The sequence below is a fragment of the Manis pentadactyla genome, chromosome 4, assembly GCF_030020395.1.
Source record: "Manis pentadactyla isolate mManPen7 chromosome 4, mManPen7.hap1, whole genome shotgun sequence".
NCBI classification, from domain to species: domain Eukaryota; kingdom Metazoa; phylum Chordata; class Mammalia; order Pholidota; family Manidae; genus Manis; species Manis pentadactyla.
Genome location: NC_080022.1, coordinates 108,322,831 through 108,341,406, shown reverse-complemented (window position 1 = coordinate 108,341,406; position 18,576 = coordinate 108,322,831). Strand labels below are relative to the sequence as shown.

At 40.9% G+C, this 18,576-nt stretch overlaps 1 protein-coding gene across 9 annotated transcripts in view; it reads right to left on the bottom strand.

Annotated features, from left to right (window-relative positions):
* Nucleotides 1-9,948, bottom strand: part of PDE4DIP (myomegalin) — a 245,740-nt gene extending 235,792 nt beyond the window's left edge. For 7 of the 9 annotated variants that reach the window (XM_057500610.1, XM_057500617.1, XM_057500620.1 and 4 more), the window contains exon 1: nucleotides 9,593-9,947. In XM_057500610.1, coding sequence (XP_057356593.1) covers nucleotides 9,593-9,612 — 20 coding nt within the window. In that variant the 5' untranslated portion in view covers nucleotides 9,613-9,947. Of the gene's footprint in view, nucleotides 1-9,592 lie in introns of all 9 variants that reach the window. The other 2 variants (XM_057500614.1, XM_057500618.1) reach the window with 1 other exon arrangement.
* Nucleotides 9,949-18,576: the final 8,628 nt, after the last annotated feature.

The following is an 18,576-nucleotide window of genomic DNA, read 5'->3' as shown; positions in this document are numbered from 1 at the left end:
GAGGCTGAAAGCTTTTCCTCTAAGATTGGGAACAAGACAGGGATGCCCACTCTCCCCACTGTTATTCAATATAGCACTGGAAGTCCTAGCCACGGCAATCAGACAAAACAAAGAAATACAAGAAATCCAGATGGGTAAAGAAGAAGTTAAACTGTCATTATTGGCAGATGACATGATATTGTACATAAAAAACCCTAAAGACTTCACTCCAAAACTACTAGAACTAATATGGGAATTCAGCAAAGCTGCAGGATACAAAATTAACACACAGAAATCTATAGCTTTCCTATACACTAACAATGAACTAGCAGAAAGAGAAATCAGGAAAACAATTCCATTCACAAGTGCATCAAAAAGAACAAAATACCTAGGAATAAACCTAACCAAGGAAGTGAAAGACCTATATTCTGAAAACTACAAGACACTCTTAAGAGAAATTAAAGAGGACACTAACAAATGGAACTCATTCCATGCTCTTGACTAGGAAGAATTAATATTGTCAAAATGGCCATTCTGCCTAAAGCAATCTACAGATTCAATGCAATCCCTATCAACAGCATTCTTCAAGGAACTGGAACAAATAGTTCTAAAAGTCATATTGAACCACCAAAGACTCCGAGTAGCCAAAGCAATCCTGAGAAGGAAGAATAAAGTGGGGGGATCTCGCTTCCCAACTTCAAGCTCTACTACAAAGCCATAGTAATCAAGACAATTTGGTACTGGCACAAGAACAGAGCCACAGACCAGTGCAACAGAATAGAGACTCCAGACATTAACCCAAACACATATGGCCAATTAATATACAATAAAGGAGCCATGGACATGCAAGGGGGAAATGACAGCCTCTTCAACAGCTGGTGTTAGAAAAACTGGACAGCTACATGTAAGAGAGTGAAACTGGATCACTGTCTAACCCTATGCACAAAAGTAAATTTGAAATGGATCAAAGACCTGAATGTAAGTCATGAAACCATAAAACTCTTAGAGAAAAACATAGGCAAAAATCTCTTGGACATAAACATGAGTGACTTCTTCATGAACATATCTCCCTGGCAATGGAAACAAAAGCAAAAATGAACAAGTGGGACTATATCAAGCTGAAAAGCTTCTGTACAGCAAAGGATACCACCAATAGAACAAAAAGGCATCCTACAGTATGGGAGAATATGTTCATAAATGACAGGTCCGATAAAGGGTTGACATCCAAAATATATAAAGAGCTCACACACCTCAACAAACAAAAAGCAAATAATCCAATAAAAAATGTGCAGAGTTGCTGAAAAGACACTTCTTCAAAGAAGAAATTCAGACGGCCAACAGGCACATGAAAAGATGCTCCACATCGCTTGTCATCAGAGAAATGCAAATTAAAACCACAATGATGTATCACCTCACACCAGTAAGGATGGCTGCCATCCAAAAGACAAACAACAACAAATGTTGGCGAGGCTGTGGAGAAAGGGGAACCCTCCTACCCTGCTGGTGGGAATGTAAATTAGTTCAACCATTGCAGAAAGCAGTATGGAGGTTCCTCAAAAAGCTCAAAATAGAAATACCATTTGACCCAGGAATTCCACTTCTAGGAATTTACCTTAAGAATGCAGCATCCCAGTTTGAAAAAGACAGATGCACCCCTATGTTTATCACCACACTATTTACAATAGCCAAGAAATGGAAGCAACCTAAGTGTACATCAGTAGATGAATGGATAAAGAAGATGTGGTACATATACACTATGGAATATTATTCAGCCATAAGGAGAAAACATATCCTACCATTTGCAACAACATGGATGGAGCTAGAGGGTATTATGCTCAGTGAAATAAGTCAGGTGGAGAAAAGCAAGTACCAAATGATTTCACTCATATGTGGAGTATAAGAACAAAGAAAAAACTGAAGGAACAAAACAGCAGCAGAAACACAGAACCCAATAATGGACTAACAGTTACCAAAGAGAAAGGGACTGGGCAGGATGGGTGGGAAGGGAAGGATAAGGGGGGAAAGAAAGGGGGCATTACGATTAGCAGGTATAGTGGTGGGGGGGCACGGGGAGGACTGTGCAACACAGAGAAGACAAGTAGTGATTCTACATCTTACTACGCTGATGGACAGTGACTGTAATGGGAGTTGTGGGAGGGACTAGCTGATGGGGGTAGTCTAGTAAACATAATGTTCCTCATGTAAATGTAGATGATACCAAAATAAAAAATAAATAAATAAATGCTTTAACACCTAAGTGTTTATCAAGCATTATTTATAGTAGTTAAAAATGGGAACTCTAAAGGACTCGGTATAGGGGAATAATCGATTAGATGCAATGTGTAATTCCACATGACATGCTATTCCATGTTACAAATAATAATACTTTACATTAAAATGGAAAATACATATACTCTTACATTGTGTGGAAATGCTAGAAATTATTTAGTTTTCTTTGTCAATGCTTCCTACGTATCAGGAGCTACTGCTTCTTTACACCGCTTCACCATGGCCATAATGGGAGCACATCAGGTCTGGGTTACTGTTTCCCTAGCTGACCTCAGAGAAGCTAAAGGAGAAAGAAGTTCCTGCTGAGAAGAACAAGCAGAACAGGACTAGAAGTATGACACAAATTAAGGGAAAATGTATTAAAAACTATTAAAGTGCTATAAAAATACATGATTATTATAATAAATAGCCTAAGACTAAAGAAGTGCTTCAGCCATGAGAAGAAAAAGGAAATTCAGGTCATGCTTGTCTTGCTGACCACAGAACTCAGAAGATGTTCTAAGACAGAAGGAAACAAGTCCGCAGTGCATCTAAATGTTTCAAAATAGAATTGGATAGAGCCACCTTGAGCCATCATGACATCTCTTTTATTCTGAACTTTCTTCTAACTTTAAATGCTATTTGAATTTTTGCCAGAAACAATGTGTGGAATGTTCTGAGCCCAGTTTGGAATTTTATTTATAAAACAGGGTCAGCTTTGACTTGCCATTGGAATGAAGAAGGAGATATCTAAGCTGGCCTGTGCATACAGTAAAACAACAAATTTGACGGGATCTATACTGTTGGAACTCAACCAAGAATTAGGAGAAGTGCAAGTTGTAGCACTCCAAAATCTTACGACTACAGACTATCTACTGTTAAAAGAACATATGGGATGTGAACAGTCCCCAGGAATGGGTTGTTTTAATTTGTCTGATTTCTCTCAGACTGTTCAAGTTCAGTTGGACAATAATCCACCATATCATAGATAAGTTTTCACAAATGCCTAGGGTGCCTAACTGGTTTTCTTGGTTTCACTGGAGATGGCTGGTAATTACAGGTATGCTTTGGTTATGTAACTATACTCCTATTATGTTAATGTGTGCGCAATTTAAGTAGTAGTTTAAAACCTATACATGCTGAAGTTACTGTACAAGAAGATATGTCAAAGAAATAATCAATCTTCCCATGTTTTCTTCCATCTGCTACGTCTATAGCTTTTCTTCTTCCTTCCTAATTACAACCCTTAAATAGAATTTGTGCCTTATATCAAATTTACCGAGTATCATAATTCTTCCAAGTGGTAAAGATACCTCAAGACAAATGCTGGGCATAGAAGCTACAGGGCATAAATATGCAAAGAAGTAAAAAGCTAACCATTTCAAACAATAAGGCTTCTCTCTCACTTACCAACTTTACATTTCCCTGTATGGCCCCGGAAGATGACTGGTTAGCCAGAGACGGGTAAGATTCCTCAAGGGAGGAACAACCTAAGACAGGCACAGTCGCAGGGGGGTCACCAGTTGAGAAATTGGGGATCAACAGAGGTGAGGCTTAGAACCTCACCCCCCCCCGTTTTGAGAGAAATCTTCTGCATCCGTGGATATTTTGTTGCCCTTGTCTAGCTTGAATTAATATTTAGTCTATAGGCACAGACCTGATCATCTACAACTGCCCTCTTACAGCACTAAATTATGTTTTCTACCTTTATCTTGCATCTACCTACCACTTCAGCATTTTATTAAAAATAATAATAATAATAATAATAATAAGGGAGAAATGTGGGATTCACATATAAATCAAGTATAAAAATCAAATGAATAATCATATCTGACTTGATTGTTTATAGTTCATGATGTGTGATCAAAACTGAAAGTTTCTGTGATATGACTGCCCTTGCACTGTTCACCATGTAAGAACTTATTCACTATGTAAGAACTTGTTCACCATGTAAGAACTTGTTCGTTATGCATCAGAAGATTGGAAACTGTTGAGAATTAGGCTTGGGGTTGATTAATGATTGTGCATTGAGTCCCCTATACAGAATTTTATTATTATTAACAACCATTTGATCAATAAATATGAGAGATGCCCTCTCAAAAAAAAACAAAAAAAAAACAGGGTCAGCTTCAATAGGAGTAGTGTCCCAAGGCATCCAGTGAATGGTTGAATCTCCACACAGCCTTGCGTAAATCTGAGCCACCCAGAATGGAAAGGGCTCTGTGACAGAGGTCGGCCAACTTATCTTTTCAGAGACAAAAACCCCTTCCCAGGCCTTTGGGACTGGCATTTTAAACCCAGCCTTAGCATGTAAGTTGAAAGAAGAGGGAGAACGTCCAGTCTGATCTACTATATGGGAAATAGGCAAGTGGGGTGAGAGCACTATTGAGAGCAAGTCCTCAAGCCAAAATCCAAGTGCAGGCTCATTTAAAAGATCAGAGTTGTGAAAGCAGAGATTTTTCCTTCCCCCGGTGCAGAAAATTAATTTTTAGAAGTGCTGAATGTTAAACAGGAAATACAACTTTTCAAAATGTTTCAATAATAGAACTATGACAAAGGAGCATTTTCCTAGTAAAAAGTGCTATAAGTAAAGCAGCAGCACTGTAGTAAACAGATACTGGAATCAACCAGACCTTCATGCTCAATGCTTACTTAACCTGGCCTCAGCTGCCCTATCTAAAAATGGGGGGAAATGTCATCTCTGGTTCTAACTACACATTAGCAAATAAGATTCTCTGCTAACTCACCATGAATTCAAAAAGAAAAAAAAGTCCCTGCTTTCTCTAGGCTAAAAGTTAATACTGCGCAGAATCAATCCAAATAAGCTGTGAATGGGGCTCTTTCAAATGCAATGTAACTGTGGTAAATGGGCATCTTGTGTTACTTGAAGGCTGCACTTTAACTACATGGGAGAGGAGAAACAAAATCAAAATTCTTGAGTTTTGAGACTGAACCACTATTTTTCTTGGATGTTACTTCCCTTTTCCAAATGTTCACAGCCACAGCAAGCAAATACAGTTAATGTTTGCATTTTATTAAACTAAATTACAGGGTAATATAAAACAAAACAAAACAGACTAATTTACAGTACTTTCCTAAACTTCAGTCTTACAGGTAGCTCTTAAATAATTCAAATTCACTTTTTCTTGAGTTATTTGTTCAGGAAAGTAGGATAAAGTTCGTATATGATTCTCCTGACTTTTATTCAGCTTTCCCATAGAACATAGAAACAAGAACATTCTCGCCTGAAAGAGGAAGAGAATTAGTAAGAATTTCTCCAGCATTTAACAACATGGTGGGCTGAATAATGTTCCTCCAAAGAATTCCATGTACTGTGTCTCTGGAACCTGTGAATATACTGATTTACATGGCAAAAGGGACTTTCAGATATGATTAAGGATTCTGAGATGGGGAGATTATCCCAGGTTATTTGGTGAGGCCCAGTGTAATCACAAGGGTCCTTGTAAGAAATACACAGGAGAGTCAGAATGAGAGGAGGATATAAGATGCAGGAGCAGATGCTAGAGTGATGGCATTGCTGAAAAGAGGCCATGAACCAAGGAATGTGGACAGCCTCTAGACGCTGGAAAACGCAAGGAGTCAGTTCTTCGCTAGAGCCTTCAGGACGAATGCAGTCCTGCTGAAACCTTGATTTTAGCCTAGAAGACTAATTTTCAGACTTCTGACCTCTAGAACTACAAAATGATAAATTTGTGTTGTTTTAAGCCACTGTATTTGTGGTGATTTGTTACAGCAGCAAAAGAAAACTCATACAGACAGGGACACTGAAATACTCAAACTGCTCTAGTGAGTTGCCAGTCCAGACAGGTGAACACTAAAACTTTAGAGCAGTAGAAGGTGTTTGCCGAATGGACATCAGACTGACGTGGTGAGCAAAACTACCCTCAGTATCATGTTCCTCATCATCTCCATGAGCTTATTCCTTTGACGACTCTTACTCTGTTCATGAATATTAGTTCAATTAGTGACCAACTTTTTGTAAGGCCAGTGTATTCATGGGAAATTTGCTATTCAGGAGCCAACCATGCTCTCCTCAAATGATTTAATAAGAGTCTGGCAAGAGTCAGGAGACACCCCCGGGAGGAAACACTACCATTGACCGGTAGTGAAGCAGATGATGCACAGCTGGGAGCAGGGGACATTTAACTTTGGGAACTCAAATATTCAGCATCCTGTCCTTTACAGATAGTCTAAGCACAATAAAAGGTATGGGGGTCATGTGAACAGTCTCTCAGAGAAAGGGCTTTCCAGAGCTGCCAAGAATGAAACTTGGGAATAGAAGCACAGTCTTAAACTTATTCATAAGCTTCAGAGTAGTCAGGATAAATAGCCAGCTTGGAACCAACACAGAAACCGAGTCACCTACAAGACTCAACTCAAAATAAAGCAATTAAATCAGAGGTTTTGGAATCAGACAGTTCCAGCTTGTATTTCTTCTTCAGCTGTGCTCTAAAGTTCAATTCTCCTGTCATAAAAATGAGTATAGTAACATTTACTTCATACCTCATGGGCTTGTGAGGATTAGGTGAAACAAAGTATGCAAAGGGGTTAGCAAAGAAGCAAAAAAAATGCAAGCTTAAAATTATAACTAATTTTAATTCTTTGAATCCCCCAAGTTGTGCTTCTCCACTGTGCTCCCAGAGCAGCCAGTGCATGTCTGCCTTAGCCTCTATTAGAATCACAAGACAAAGAGAAAGTACAATCCTCAAAGGCAGAACCTAGTCTCATTCATTGTTTTACCCTTAGGATCTAGCACAGTGCCTCACCTGTATTGGGCTCTCACATTTTAAATGTTTACAAAGTGAACTTAGCTATGAGTTAGGAAGTATCTGAGACATACTACAGTATATGACTGCAAGATTTTTCCATCTGTGACCCATTAGGTGGTGAAATAAATTGAATCACACCAGCATTTTTTTCTTAAAGAAAAAGAATAGGGTGGAAAAGACCAGGGTACAAAACACATAGTAAGGTTAAATATTATTACGTGAAACTTTTGCTTCAGTTACATATGGGAGTGAATTTGGTCGTAGTGTCAATACATTTCTTATTGTGGGCAAGCATACAAAAAAATGTGAACAATCAGACTCTTTCACCTCACCAACATTAAGTATTTTCTCTTTTTCATTTCAGCCATTCTGATATATATATATATATATATAGCTATGGTATTGTGGTTCTAATTTGCATTTCCCCGATGACTAGTCATGTGAAGCACCTTTCCTGTATCTCAGCTTTTGCATATCTTCTTTATAATCATTTGAGAAAACAATTTGGTGGTCTCTACTGAAGCAGGGCGTGCATTTCCTATTACCCAGAAATTCTGCTTTCGTGTACTTACCCAACAGAAATGTGTATATTTGCCAAAAGACATGTACAGGAATGCTCATAGCACTACTATTAATAATAGCCCCAAGCTAGAAATTGCCCAAATGCTCATTAACAATAAAATGGATAAGTAATTTATTTCACATACAATACACAATCCTATGTAGTAGCAAGAATGAATGCACCAGAACATGCACAACAACGTGGAAGACTCCCACAGGCATAAGTTTGAATGAAAGAAGTCAGATACAAGAGTATACAGTGGAGAATTTTATCTATATAAAGTCAAAAACCAGGCAAAACTTCTCTATGGTGTTAAAAGTTTGGCTGATGGTTATCCTTGGGGTCACAAGGGCTTCAGGGCTGCTGGTTATGTTCTATTTCTTGATCTAAATGCTGGTGACATGGATATACCCAGTTTACAAAATTAACTGAACCTCAAACATGTGTAATTTTTCTAAATTATTTCTGAATTTGTCTGAAATTGTTACACCTGAATATAATGTTTAAAAAAGTGAGTAAAACAATACTTTTTTTTGAAGTGTGAAAAACACTGATAGCAAGAATCCCTGATACACTTTCACAACCATCAAGTGGTCATCTAGTCTTTGCTTGAGTAATTCCATGGTGAGGAACCAATTGACTGCCCAGGTAGGTCACTTTTTAGAAAGCTTTTTCTTACAGTAAGCCATTACTTGCTTCCTCATAACTTGTTCCAGTCAGCTGTTCTGCCCTCCTAAGAGATTGGAAATTGATCTAATCCCTCTACCACCAACTGCTCTTCAAATATTTGAAGGGAGCTACCATATCCACCCACTAAGTCTTCACTTGTCCAGACTAAAGAGCCCCAGGTCCTTTGGTCACCCCTCAAGGTGTGGTTTTCAGTCCCCTCGTGTCTCTTGCTTGCACTCCTTTTAGCTAGCAATGCCCAGAAGAGAGCCCTATCCTCTAGGAGAGGCCTGAGAAGAGCAGAAACCAGCAAAAAGTAGAATCATAAACTTGTAAATCTAAACAGTATACTTCTGTCAACCCATCCTAAGCTTCCAATTGTCCTTTCTTTAAAGTTCACATTATACAGTTCACTCCTGTTAAACAATCAGCTAAAATCCCCCAGGTCTTTTTTACAAGCACTATTAAGCCCCAAATTTACCTTCTCTGTTTGCCATCTGCCCCCTCCTAGGAGCTGGAACACTCATTTGTCTCTACTCCAATTCTCCAAAGCTAAATCCTGGAGATGGAGGAGTATCTGTTATGGGAACATTCTGGAGTACAGTCTCTTCACCCACCCTCCCACCGAAAAACAAAAATGAAATCTTTGTCTCAATATATTATCTCTTATCCTTGAGTGAGTTCTGTTTTAAAGGATATTTGGTGAAATTTGTGGGGGGTGGAGAAAACACAATTCCACCCAGCATCTCCAAAACCTAAGCGACAAAGGGCACCCTGGCCTCGCCCTTCCTCCTTCTCTTCCCCAAAGTCAGCTCCAACCACACTCTGGAGATGAGCGTTCCAGGGCTCTGCCCTCCCAGCTGTTTACCTTTGTGTGACTAGTGGAGGGTGAGGTTAAGAAGGAAAACGTGGCAGGGTGAGAAGAATTTTATATTTTTCAGGGTATCTGAAATCAAAAGCATCTCTAAAGGAAGACCTGAGGAAATCCCTCTCCTCTGTGGAACAAGAAAAGACAGAGAAACATTTCTCCAAAACTTCCAGGCCGCCTCATTGGGTATTTTTTAACACCAAGACTCGGTGAAAGGGAGATTCATGAAGTAAGGAAAACACCAGAGAACACAACACGTGCAGGAGGACCAAGAGAAGTGGGCTGGGATTTGGGGGGAGGCTGGGGGAGTGGGGGCGGGGAGACGGCTAAAAAGGAGAAGCTGCCAAAGGCCCCTAGCGGTGAGGGGCGACCTCTCCATCAGGGCGCAGAGGGAAAGGGTGGGGATGGGGGAAGGGTCACCAAATCCGGAATGCAAGGAGAAAGATGCAGCTCGCCTACCTCGTCCACGTCTGCTCCATTTTCCAGGCGCTTTCCTTACCCTCAGGGCGCTCCTCACCCCGGAGTGGAAGCAGCCTGGGAAAATGGGAAGTCTTGCCCACGAATCTCCAATGCGAAGAGCAGCAGCTTTTTCCTCTCCAGCTCCTTCCTGTGTCAGGGAAGAGAGAGCTCTGCTCCCCGGTTATTTAGAAAACCGATTTGACGTGGCCGACCCTCCAGCTCACGGTGCGGCGGACGGCACAAGGGAGGGACTGTTCTCAGGAGGAAGCCGGCCGCGGAGCGCAGCGGCGCGCGGAGCCGGAGGGAGCTGGTCCCAGAGCGGCCGGCGGTGCGCGCACAGGCTCCCCGGCTGAGACGCGACTGGCTGGCACGAGGCGCTCGGCACCAGCTGGGCTGTCAACCGCGAGCGGAGGCGGGGCTCCCGAGCAGCCAGTGTGCTGCGGCTGAGCCAGCCCAGGTTACACCCCGCCAGAGCACCGCCGTCTTCCCCGCCTTGATGATGTTGCCAGAAGGGCAGAGGGCTTGGAGGACGCCGTACCAGCCCTCTGTCCCTCGCCCATCCCACGGAGGGGCTGCGGAAAATACAACCAGCCGACAGGAGAATTTGGCACCCCACCCTCAGGTGACCGCAGAGCCAGCGCTGGAGTCCAGGAAGGTTTTCGACGCAGCCCTGGCGGAATGCAGATGCACACACTAGATGGTCATAGGACATGATGTTCTTTGCCTAGAGACCTGACATGTCAGTCTCACTATTAATCTGGGGTCAGGACCTTTCTTCAATAGGGCGAACATCCTAAGGAAACTTTGCACCTTATTAGTGGGCTCCCCTCAGACACTCCCTGATGTTGGTGTTCTGTCTCTCTGGGTTTCAGTTTTGCAAGCACAGAGGCACCTGGGTTCCACCACTAGCTTCACCAGGGGAGAAGGTTCAGGAACACTAGAAACTAGAGGTCCCAGAACACTAGAAAAGCTTCAGCTGTGGCCATCAGGGCCTAGAACCTCCTCCCTAACTGTTCTGAGATCATGAAAAAGGGCCCTTTGGTAATGCCACTGCCTGCGACCCTATTTATGTAACAAGGTTTAAACAAATCAGACATGCTATAATTCAAGTGCTTACAGCCTTGAAGCTCCTTTTTAGCTCTAAAATAAGACCTTTTTAGTAAGTGACATAATCACTGTTATTATTAGCATTACCACTGACCTTCTTTTAATTTGCAGAAAGCGTTGTAGGGCCTACATATGGTAACGTTGAGTTAGTCATACCTGTTTCACATTTGAGGCCCCAAAAGGCTCAAAGTGTGTGCTGAGGCTTTGTTTGATACAGGCTGCCTTCTTCACGGTGTGGTCCAACAGACTTGCTTTCTGAACTTCTGAAGGTCAGACCAACAAGGTATCTCTAGAACGAATTGATTATCCCAGTTATCCTAGGAGCTTAACTCAGGAAGGTCTCTGGCATGCCCGAGTATTGGTGAGACTGTGGGGAGCCTGTATCCTTGGGGCAAACTGGCATTCTGCCTCCCTTCTCTTGGATTACTTCCCCTAATTATCAGCACTGAATAGGGGTCTGGAGGGCATGATAACAAAACATTAGTTAGAACCATCTAAAAGTTCCCTAGTCTAGAATCCCCTACCCCCAACACTTAGCTTGTACCTAAGGCCACACTGCTCCTGAGCTTAGATTGCTTCCAGGAGACTTTTTAAGGTCCAGTTTGATGTGAGACAAGGCTTACAGGCCACCTATCTCGAAAAGAATCTCTTGCTGCTGCTGAAGTAAAAGAAAAAAAGAGGGGACAGGGAGAGTGATATTTCCACCCTCCATACCAAAGTTGGTGCTAAATTTAGTTCCGTCTCAAATCAAATTGTGGGCTACTGAGTTTGGAGAGAAACTCTGTCTACAGTCAGACATTTGCTTCATTCAAGGAGTGTTAGCACTAGATGAACTGTGGGTTCTCATAAGTAAGGCCAGAAAGCATGCTCACATATTTTTAAAATAAGTTTTTCATAAACTTTATAACACATTCATCATAAAGCAGTTGAAAAACACAAAAAAGTATGTAAAAAGTAAATTACCGTAAATACCTAGAAATAATCAGTAGTGAAAGTTCGTTGGATTTCTTTCCAGTGTTTTTCAAATGTATCTTCTAACCCAAATGCTGATTTTCCTTTACACACACAAGAGTATATTCCAAAAGAGAAATTTCTTTATTGTCTTTAGGACTTACATTTGTTGTCAAAAGAATAAACTTTTTATGTTAGATTAAAAAAAATTCATCCATATATCCACTCTGCCAATACAACTGCTTAACTTCTTCCATGTCCTTCTACTCATTACCTGTATATATTACATATCTATTTATACAGTTACAATTACAGCTTAGACATAAATTTATATCTTCTTTTTTTCACTTATTGGCTATTTGTCCCTGTTGTTAGAGAGTGTTCATAACTTATTATTCAAATGATTGTATAATATTACATAATATCAATAGAACCATGGTTTACTTAATATTCTAGTACTGCATAATTATGCTATTTCTAATATTAAACTCTTATAAACAATGCCTTAATGAGGTTCTTCTGTATTCATTATTTTATTCTTTTGAATTATCTCCCTAGGATAACTTCTTAAAGCATGGGAATGTTTGGGGAAAAGGACTTTCTAATTTTATCATGTTACATAGCCTCAACAGCCCTAGGATTTATCATTTTAATTTGTTTCCTTATTTAATAGATAAGAAACATTTTAATAGCCATATTTTAAATATCTATGCCTATCTATCAATATAATAAGTAAATAATTTAACATCATCTCATTTTACTTTATATTTCTTGAAATACTAACTAGTAAGTTTCTATTTCATGGGCTTCCTTGCAAACCATTATCTCTGGTAGCTACTCATCATGAAATCCTTCAGTGTTGTCACAGTATTAGTCACCTTTTCTTTTTAAAAAATTCTGTTTAAAAAAGAACTCCCAACTCTCAGCATTATACAACAAACACTCATTTCTCACTCATGGATCTGTGGTTCAGATATGAATTGGTTGAGCATGCATTCAAGTCTGCTCCAAATATCTCTCATTCCATGACCCACACTGAAGAGGCTACCTGGGGAACATTCCTCCCATGGTAGATTGCAGGATTGAAAGAAAGTTGTCAGAGACTCTCAAAGTGTTCAGAACTGGCACATTGTGCATTCTGCCATATCCCATTCCCCAAAGTAAGTCACAGTCAAGTCCAAAGTCACTGGGGCAAAAAAGTGCACTCTGCCCATGATGTGTGGGAGTGTTTGTGGAATAAAACAATCTATAGCCTACAAGTCATTAAATGTCATGCTTTCTGGCTTTTTGTTAAATTTTTCTCCTTGTGGATGCATGGCAACTTTACCCTTCTATACCCACTTAAAGTTAGGTGTGGCCTTTGGCCAATGAAATGTAACTTGCTTTGGCCACTGAAATGTGAAAGAAGTCTCACGTGGCCATTTCTAGGTAGAATTTAGAATATTAAAAATCAGTACACAATTGGCAGCTGTCAATTTCCACTGTCATATTGACCCTTGAAGATGAACATCTGTCAGAATGAAGCTTCCATCAGCCTGGTCTCTGAGTGACTCTGATGACCACAGCATACCTACCGGCCCAAACTGAACATGTGGAATGAGCATGAAATACACTTTTGTTACATTAAGTTACTGAGAGCATAACCTGGCCTATGCTAACACATTATTTTTATTTCCATTTTGATCTGAGGCACAAAGGAGGCTCTGGGTCCCATGAATCTTTATATGGGAAGTTATACATGTCCCTCCTTGTGTATCTCTCCCAGTTTTCTGATTAGAACTCAAAGAAACTGGGTAGATAATGTTGATAAATTAAATCAGCTGTATATATTAAATAGTGATATTACTCTTTCCTGAGTACACTGCTTTTAAACTGGTCAGTTGACTGTGCTTTAGGAAATGTCTGAATTGATGATAAGGGACAAAAGAATAGGATGCTATCTGTCTTCATACTCAGCTCCATATACACCATTGGTACTTTTACCTCTCATTTAGCTTTTCTGTTTCTTTCCTCTCTCTCTTCTCTAGTTTGATTCTGGGTAAAAAGGACTTATCTTGATATGAATTACTGTATAAAATATAAGGCAATAAACAAAATACCACATCTAACATTTTTGCCAGGTTCTCTTCTAAAAACTTGTCTGTACTGATTTCCTTTCATCCTCACAAAAACCTGATGCGGGCTATCTCTGCTTTGTAAATGACTAATGTGGAGCACCAGGAGGTGGACTACATTGCCGAAGTTCACTAAGCTGAGATGTGAAACCAGTTTAGCCCCAGAACATCATGTCTAACCACTCACTACATGCACTGCTTCCCTAATTTTGACAACTAACAGTCACTGAGGCTGAGATAGGAAGAAAATATATCTGCATCATCTGTCACCTCACTGATCACTGCATTTAGCTGACTTAATCAGCAGATATCTTCTTTATCCCTCACAGCTCCACCTTCATCTCTCCAACCTCTGGTTTAAATATATATATATATATATGTCCTTTCCAGAGAGAGAGGAATCATTCTGCAATCAAGGACAGAGTGCCTGTGGTAGATTAAAGGTGGCCACAAATTCATTCCTTCCTCTCCCATTAAGAGATGGAATCTGATTATCCTCCAATTTAATCCTGGCTGGCCTTTGAGACTCACCTGACTGATGGAATTCAGCGTGAGGGGCATTCTGTGACAGCCAAGGCTGCGCCAGTAAGAAGCTTTCATCTTCCATGCAAGACTCTTGGGAGCCTCGTCTTCTAGAGATTCTGAACTCCTGAGCTGACACAATAAATGTTAAGAACATTTTGAGGGATTTGGGAGGGAGAAAGTTAAACATTTGGTAATGTTTGTGGCCAAAGTTACAGAAATGTGGTATAGATGGTTGAAAATTCTTTGCTACTTTTTCCATTAAAAGGTTGACTCTAATTCTCCTCACTTTGAATCTAGCCTTGTCTTAGTGACTTGCTTGAGTAATAGAATGTGGTGCTGGGTCATAAATTCTGAAATTGGGTCACAAGAAGTCTTGCAGCTTCCGCCTGGACTTGCCATGAGAGAAGTCTGACCACCTTGCTGGAGAGACTGCAAGGCGATGCCCAGAGACCACATGGGAAACATCACCCAGCTGTCCCCTGGAAGGCATTGGCATACTTACAGTCTGTGCCTGACATGTGGGAAGTTCTTCTGTGACCTTCAGAGCAGCATTCAGTTGAATACCACCAAGTGACCCAGTCCCTACCATACAGGGCAAACTGTTCAGCTGAGACAGGTCCAAATTCCTGACCCACAAAACCATAAGATACAGTAAAATGGTTGTTGTTTTAAGCCACTAAGTCTTGAAGTATACTGTTATGCAGAAAAAACTGGAGCAATGCCTTAAAATGTACATAATTCTGATACATCATCTCATTCATTCATTCAAAAGAATACTGAGGAACATAATGTCAGGCTACTAGGTACACAATGTTAAACAACAACAACAAAAAACCCAGTGAACACCCTGTTTTAATAGAGTTTATAGTCTACTGGTATAAACAGACAATAAACAAAGAAATAACTACAATATGACAGATGGTGATAAGTATGAAGCAGTATTAAGAAAGCATCCTAGCAAGGTGACCCTCTTTTTTCAATGAAGAAAACGGGCCTTGAGAGACTAAGTAACAGACCAATAAGAGAAGTGGCTTCTCAGGTATAATAAAATGGTTTCATGTGGTAGGAAACTGTCCAATAGAGTTCATAAATTCAAATATATTATCTGTATTATTAGCACAACAGAGGAAACTAATGGGCAGAATGGAGGCTTGCATGGATGTGCCTGGTCACCCAGGCCATGTAAGTAACATGGAGAGAAAAGGTTGTAAGTATGGAATTGAAAGATCTGCCCCCAGTAGCTAGAACAAGCCACGACTGGGGGAATATGTGACACTGAGTCCTATGCATAGTAGGTACAGAGATGGAATCAGGAGCAGTTTATGAGATTGGAAAACAACCCTAGGGACAAGCAGAAATACTTGGGTGGAGTAGGGGAGCTTTGTAAAGAGAATTTCCTAAATGAACACATGGTAATTCATGTGGCTAATGCTCATGAGACTTAATGTAACCCCAGAAGCTGATAAAACTCAAGGGCAACTTGATTACCTTAGTTCATTCAATTCAATATTAGTTCAGCAAACACAGTGCATATGCTATGTGTTTAAAATCTAGTGTAGGTGGGAGATTCAAGATGGTGGCATGAGAGGTGAGACAGAGAACTCCTCCCCAAATCACATATAATATGAAAATATAGTTAATACAACTAATCCTAAAAGAACAACAGAAAAGGAGTCTGCACCAGACTGCATACACCTGGAGAACAGAGCAGACCTCACAAAATAGGGTAATGTATCAAAGCCTTGATCAGGCAAGACCCAAGCCCTTCCCCCACCCCAGTTCACCAGTAGGAAAAAGAGAAACAGAGGGGAGGGAATGGAGGCCTAGGACTGCTGAACACCCAGCCCTGAGGATCTGCTCCGGGAGCATGAACCTACACTGCATGGTGCTCTGGAGATTAGTGGGGTTGTAAAGCTAAGACAGGTGGAATACCTGGAGAGACTGACATTCTAGCTGCTTGAGGAAAACAGGGATTCACATCCAGGTGCTCGGGGACAAAAGAAAGGCAGGTGGTGTGAGAGGCTTCCTAGCAGTGACAGGGCTGCTGAAGGGGCGGGGTTTGCACGGAGCTTGCTGCATGGGAGAAGGGATAGGTGGACAAGGTTGTCAGGGTGCACTCTGCCCAGCAGGTTGGGAACTTTCAGGAGCTTCAGGCATTCCATCCTCCTGGCTGGCTACTCAGTTCTGAGGCTCCCCACTGTGATATGCAGCCTGCTGCACATTCCTCCTGGCCTGATGGCACCAGCTCACAAACCAGCAGTCCCTGCCCTGGTGTCGGCCCAGCCAGAGGGAGGCCCCACCTATGGCAACTACAGACTTAAGGCACAGAGACTTATACCTGTGTGGTCAGCCCACTGGTTCTGACAGTAGAGACAGGCGCTACAGCTGGGAAGCAGGGAACAGTGTTTTCCTCCCACCAGGCACCAGCGCTGCTCCCCTGTGCCTACAACATCACTCCAGGGGCTGAGCAGGTCCAGAGACTAGAGATTCTGGGCACTAGAGGGCACCACATACAGATATGAAACATCAAAGGAACCTGGTTCTGACCCAAATCTCACAAACACCAGAAAAAGGCCCAAATGAAACTGAACTCACCAATCTTCCTGAAAGACAGTTCAAAATATAAATCATAAACATGCTCATGGAGGTACAGAAAAATATTCAAGAACTTTGGGATGGATTTAGGGTGGAGATTCAATCATTAAGAAATTCCATATCTGAAATGAAACATACAATGGAGGGATTTAAAAGCAGATTAGATGTAGTAGAAGAGACAGTAAATGGAATAGAAATTAGAGAAGAGGAATACAAAGAAGCTGATGCACAGAGAGAAAAAAGAATCTCTTAGAATGAAAGAATATTGAGAGAACTGTGTGACCAATTCAGACAGAACAATATTCACATTATAGGGGTTCCAGAAGAAGAAGAAGAAGAGAGAAAGGGATAGAAAGTGTCTTTGAGGAGGTAATTGCTGAAAACTTCCCCAATCTGGGGAAGGAGATAGTCTCTCAGGCCATGGAGATCCACAGATCTCCCAACACAAGGGAGACAAGGAAGACAACACCAAGACATATAGTAATAAAAATGGTAAAGATCAAGAATAAGGACAGACTAGTAAAAGCGGCTAGAGAGACAAAAAAGATAACATACAAAGGAAAACCCATCAGGCTGTCATCAGACTTCTCTACAGAAACCTTACAGGCCAGAAGGGAGTGGCATGATATATTTAATGCAATGAAGCAGAAGAGCCTCAAACAAGAATACTCTACCTGGCAAGATTACCATTTAAATTTGAAAGAGGGGTTAAACAATTTTCAGATAAGCAAATACTGAGAGAATTTACCTCCCAGAAACCACCTCTACAGTGCATTTTGGAAGGACTGCTGTAGATGGCAGTATTCCTAAGGCTAAATACCTGTCACTATGGGAATTAAAACCACAGCAAAGAAAGTAGATCAATTAATTATTAAACAGATGCAAAATCAAATCCAAAGGCAATCAAGGGATAGACAAGAAGTACAGAATATGATACCTAATATATAAAGAATGGAGGAGGAAGAAAAAGGAAGGAAAAAAGAACATTTAGGTTGTGCTTGTAATAGCATACTAAGTGAGTTACATTAGACTATTAGATAATATAAAGGAAAACAACTCAGATTCAAAAAGACATATGCACTCCTATGTTTATTGCAACACTATTTACAATAGCCAAGATATGGAAGCAACTTAAGAGTCCATCAGTAGATGAATGGATAAAGAAGATGTGGTCCATATACACAATGGAGTATTATTCTGCCATAAGAAAACAAATCCTACCATTTGCAACAACATGGGTGGAGCTACAGGGTATTAAGCTCGGTGAAGTAAGCCAGGTGGAGAAAGGTAAGTGCCAAATGTTTTCACTCATCTGAAGAGCATAAGAACAAAGCAAAAAGTGAAGGAACAAAACAGCAGCAGATTCACAGAACCCAAGAATGGACTAACAGTTACCAAAGGGAAAAGGGACTGGGGAGGATGGGTGGGAAGGGAGGGATAAGGGGGGGAAAGGGGCATTACGATTAGCACACATAATGTGGGGTTGCGGGAGATTTAGGGAAGGCAGTATAACACAGAGAAGACAAGTAGTGATCCTACAGCATCTTACTACACTGATAGACAGTGACTGCAATGGGGTATGTGGGGGGTACTTGATAATAGGGGGAGTCTAGTAACCATAATGTTGTTCAAGTAATTGTACAGTAACGATATCAAAAGAAATAATACTGGGAAAAAAATCCATGGGATGAT